The sequence below is a fragment of the Oncorhynchus mykiss genome, chromosome 15 (genome assembly GCF_057628025.1).
Source record: "Oncorhynchus mykiss isolate SJ-2025 chromosome 15, ASM5762802v1, whole genome shotgun sequence".
Taxonomy (NCBI): domain Eukaryota; kingdom Metazoa; phylum Chordata; class Actinopteri; order Salmoniformes; family Salmonidae; genus Oncorhynchus; species Oncorhynchus mykiss.
The window spans coordinates 48853856-48858711 of record NC_143036.1 but is presented as its reverse complement, the minus strand read 5'-3'; the positions used below and the strand labels follow the sequence as shown (position 1 = coordinate 48858711).

The 4856-nt window shown below is 37.9% G+C and overlaps 1 protein-coding gene across 2 annotated transcripts; it reads left to right on the top strand.

The window, feature by feature from the left end:
- Nucleotides 1-391: 391 nt before the first annotated feature.
- Nucleotides 392-4214, top strand: cdkn1ba (cyclin dependent kinase inhibitor 1Ba). 2 transcript variants are annotated; one of them, XR_016486721.1, is made up of 3 exons: nt 392-1599; nt 2194-2480; nt 2519-4214. XR_016486721.1 is itself a non-coding variant. In XM_021563338.3 (3 exons), the coding sequence occupies exons 1-2, from the start codon at nt 1149-1151 to the stop codon at nt 2301-2303; spliced, it is 561 nt and encodes a 186-aa protein (XP_021419013.1). In that variant the 5' UTR covers nt 392-1148; the 3' UTR covers nt 2304-2310; nt 2801-4214. The 2 variants fall into 2 exon arrangements, 1 of the variants encoding a protein (XP_021419013.1); XM_021563338.3 differs by having other exon boundaries at nt 2194-2310; nt 2801-4214.
- Nucleotides 4215-4856: the final 642 nt, after the last annotated feature.

Below are 4856 nucleotides of genomic sequence, written 5' to 3'. Positions count from 1 at the left end.
TATCTATACAGTATGTAAAGTTGGCTAGATAGCTAGCAGCTCATTTGAGTTAGCCTGCACTGTAGCTAGTTAGCTCATAATACATTTTTTAAAAACATTTTCGAAATGTATTCACTTAACGTTACTTGAATAGGTTCTCCCAGTCATTGTGGACGATTGGAAACAGGGCAGCAAAGTTTGTCACGAGAGCGGTTTAGAGCATATTACCATTTACCTCTGAATAAATTCATGAAATGGAGAATGGATTAAACTCTTAATAACCAGACCTTCCTACTAACTTGTTACGCTGAATTATTGACGCACAATTGAGTAGTGTCCATATGTTGCCAGCACGCCCACAAGCGAGCCACTCTGTGCGGCAGAAGCAGCACTCTGCATTTTACTGCGTGCTAGTATACACGAGCCGTATCGCCCTATTGGGTACAGCCAGGGAGAGGAAGAGAGGCTCAACTCTACAAAAAAACATCTGTCTCCCTCCAGCAGGAGGTGTTATTCGTTGTTTCGCCCACCAAGCAAGGCGTTTTTTAAGAATGTCGAATTTGGTCAACAAAAAGTATGGATTATTTTCTAAGTGAGGTTTATTTGATCGAATATAAATGTCGTAATGCTTAAATTGTTACGAGTATACTGATATAAGATAGACGTGACATCCCGGCAAATTTTAAGGAGAAACACTTTATATTGGAGTTGTCTCGAGATGGTTATGCATATTAATGAAATGAGGCTAGTAGTAGCATAGCATCTCTCCCCATTCAGTACAGACGGTTGACGTCAACAACCGTCATCGAATATTGAAAATCTGATTACAATATTGAGATGTATCCACCAATCCAAAGAAAGGATAGGCGGGAGCTAGACAGCTCAGGGTGCCGCGTGTGGACAACGACTCCCATTGTTAGGGCGGAGAGACATGTATCTTGTCAGTATATCCATCATCTTTGGTACAGCACAGATGACTTAGTTCCGTAGTCAAACGGCAGAAAACAACCAACAGAACTAAACCGTCACTAGTCGGGCAGATTGAGGGCTAATCACGTTGGCTGTTTACGGATGCTATGCATGCGTCTCTATCTTGTGATCCAGGTCGCTTATTTAAAAGGAATACTTGTTTTTTGGGATAAACCGTCGCGATTTAGGGTCGTTTTCATATGTGCAACAACATGTCAAATGTTAGTCTTTCGAATGGGAGTCCGACGGTGGAAAGGGTGGATCCGCGCCCGACGGATCACACGAAGCCCCAGATTTGCAGAAATCTTTTCGGATCGGTGGATCATGACGAATTTGGGAGGGAGTGTTTGGTTCAAATGAAAGAGATGGAGAAGGTTTTTATTGACAAATGGAATTTTGATTTTCTAAACGACGAGCCCCTTCCCCAGGGAGATTATAAATGGGAACAGATGAAAAGCAGTGACATGCCAGACTTTTACAGCAGACCGTCTCATAAGCGAGTGTGGTCCTCTGGAAATGTGGACCATAACGGGAATCATGGAGTCCGACCGAGCTGTCCTGCGAACGGGGCTGAGCTATCTGAGAAGAGCGAGAGGCAGACGGATTGTCACCACTCTCACAACGGGGCAAGGAAAAGACTTGCAAATCCGGGTAAATTATGCAGTTTTGAAAATGTACTTGAGTATTTTAGTTAACCAATCAAAAACAAGTCAGACTGTCTCCTTCGCACAATATGGCACAGTCGAATTAAATTGTGGCAATCTGCGAGATTGTATAACAATTCTGCGTCACTGCACTGATACACTCGCAGAAAGCCAATACCGCACACCGCTTGATTCCGTTGATACTTATTTTCTTTCCAGAAAGACACGCTTTGTGTGTCAAGCTATTTAACACGTTGATTTCTTGACATATTGAGTTTTGAATTGTTTGTTCTGCTGTGGCCTAATGAATAGCATGATTATATGACCACTTTTGTTTATTATTTTTATTTTTTACTTTAGTTTATTTGGTAAATATTTTCTTAACTCTTCTTGAACTGCGCTGTTGGTTAAGGGCTTGTAAGTAGGCATTTCACTGTAAGGTCTACATTTGTATTCGGCGCATGTAACAAATACAATTTGATTTGACTTGACTGTTTAGCTTGATGATAAACTTAATTTCGGAACTATTCAACCGGGCGGGAAATGTGCTTTTTTGTAGAAAAACTGTTTACTGACATATCTTTAAATTGTGTTTTATCAGAGCCCCAAAGTACATGTAAAAAGTTGCATTCCAGTGAAGAGGATGAAGTTGTGTCAAAGTCAGTAGAGCAGACACCCAGCAAAAACGATTCCAGGACACATGAACACTAATACCAAGGTAAGAACTTCATCATCATGCGTTTCCAATTTCATACTGTAAAATGAGCATAACCCCGTTGTTCTAATAACCTTATTATAAACATAAGCATTTCAGTTTTTATGCCTATGTTGGATTTTAAATGTGAAGCCTTAGTGATGACACACTTTTGTAAACGCCCCAGCTATCTGGTCTAATATTAACTTAAGCAAGCCTAGTTCAAGTGCAGAACAGTAGTAACACGTCATCAGCAGGCTTTGTATGAGGAAGGGTTGTTTTCAAGAGAATGAGCTCTGCAAGCTGCTGCTCTCTCACTCTGCAGCAGTCTGTCTTGAGTGACATGTTGACATTTAATGTACACTTTTGCACTGTTTACTTGCTTCAACAGAATACACAATGCATGATACTGGACAACTAAACTGTCTTTACTATGCATGTGTTATAACCTTCAGGCTATGTACCCATAACCCCTTCTGTGAACAGAGCTAATATGAATTGGTTTTCCCCACAGTGCTGAGAAGTCCTCCTTTTTCGTTGAATACTGTACTTCAGGACCTGAAGAAGAGACGAGGGATAGAAGAGAAGACAGGATACAAAATGGCCTGCCTTTAGGAGGGAGGGAGGCTGTGCAAGCACTGAATATTTACACTAAAGTTTTGGCACTCAATTTAATCCAATCGCTTCAAAAGCAGAAAATGTAGCAGTGTGCCAAAATGTTTTTCCCTTTTTGCTCAGTTTAATTTTTACTACCTATGTTTCATATGTAGCACATAAAACATAATATTATTATGTTGTTAAAATGTGTGTCTTGAAGAATTGCTGTGCAGTTTTCAAAAATATATTGTTTGTTTGTAAAAGTGGTCATACGATATCCTTGTTCAGGTATAATTGATAGTTATAAATGTAGATTATTTCTAAATCAGGGTTTTTGAGAGTATCTCATCAAAGAATCAGTTGTTTCTATTGTGTGGCTTTTTGCAGTGTTCATTGGTAGTACATAGTTTGAAGGCCTATTATTCAAAAACTGGTCTTTAGGGTGGGGTCAATTCTATTTCATTGATGAAGTAAACAAAGTTTCAAATTCCAATTTTCCTCAATGCTTTTCAATGAGAGAAAATATTTGGAATTTTTGTTTATTTCCTGAATTGACTGAATTTGAATGAAATTGACCCAACGCTACACTAAGGTCATACTGTCAATCAGAATGACTTATATGTTACATGACCTAACTAGATAAAAGTTGACATGCAAATCATACATTATTATTAAGTTTTCCTACTGCAAAAGGGAAAGAACCTGCCAAAGTTTCAACATTTGTCTTATTTTTATGGAAAAATTATTAAATGACTAGGGCTTATTCATGGCATAGTTAGAAATTATTGGAAAAGGTTAGAACATATGAGTTCCCATTTTTCAGTATTAATTATTATTATGCCGCCCTAAAATCAGTTGGTTTCCTTTAACTTATTTATAATGTGGTCCAGTTTGACCAGAGTAGCCTATGCTCTCAGATGTGTTGTAACCACTGGGCACTTTGCAAACATAAATATGTGAATCAACAATTTGCCTCTTATTGTGTGTTGAATTCATGTTGAGCATGACATGGCACTATATAGATTAAAGACAAAGTTACACTGCATGTAACTGTATAAAAGTTTGAAGTGTATCTTTGTATATTTCCTTGTAAAACTTATAGTAACTTATTTTTTGTTCAGGTTTTTGTGGTTGTATGGATATCCAAAGTGGCATTTTCTGTGCATTGTTATGTAAATACTTTTAAAATGTTGTTTTTGGATACAAAAGGTTGCAAAACTGAGCCTAATTAAAAATATACCTGTATATTTTGTATTGTGTCTCTGAAAAAGGCCATCATTTGCTAAAAAATTATATTGGGTTAAATAAAAAATGACTTATTATTTTCATAATTGCATATTATGTGCCCATTCATTTTCCTCCATATGTCCACATTGTCACAGTATGCTTGCTATACATTGTTTAATTTAGGCTATAGTGCGCAAGGGCCAACCTCGGCAGTAGGCTAGTAAAGGTATTAGTTATGACATGGTTGATAATGTGTGAAACTAGTCACCCAGGAATTATAGTTGCGCAGCAGGACGCGAGTTTAAGGGATCCTTAGGTGAAAGGACAACGACTAGTTGCAACTTTTGATCATTCATCCCCCCTCCTCTCCTGTAATTATTCCCTAGGTCGTTGCTGTAAATGAGAATGTGTTCTCAGTCAATTTACTTGGTCAAATAAGGGTTAAATGAAAACATTGAATAATAATGCTACAGTTGAAAAAATGCATGACGCTACTGTTTATTGAGTGAAGAGATTCTTTAGAATTGAAAACGCTATAGATTCCACGAGACATGCTCAAGAGAATGTGCATAAAAATAAATCATTGTACTTCGATTACACGTGGCTCGCGCTGCAGAGAAGGTAAACAACCTAATTTGTAATGTGCAAAACTACGCTAGTGTGTCTAGGATACTTTACAACTATCGCAATACACACTATTTTCATGTGGTATCAAAACAATGACGCACAACTCTATATTACAGATC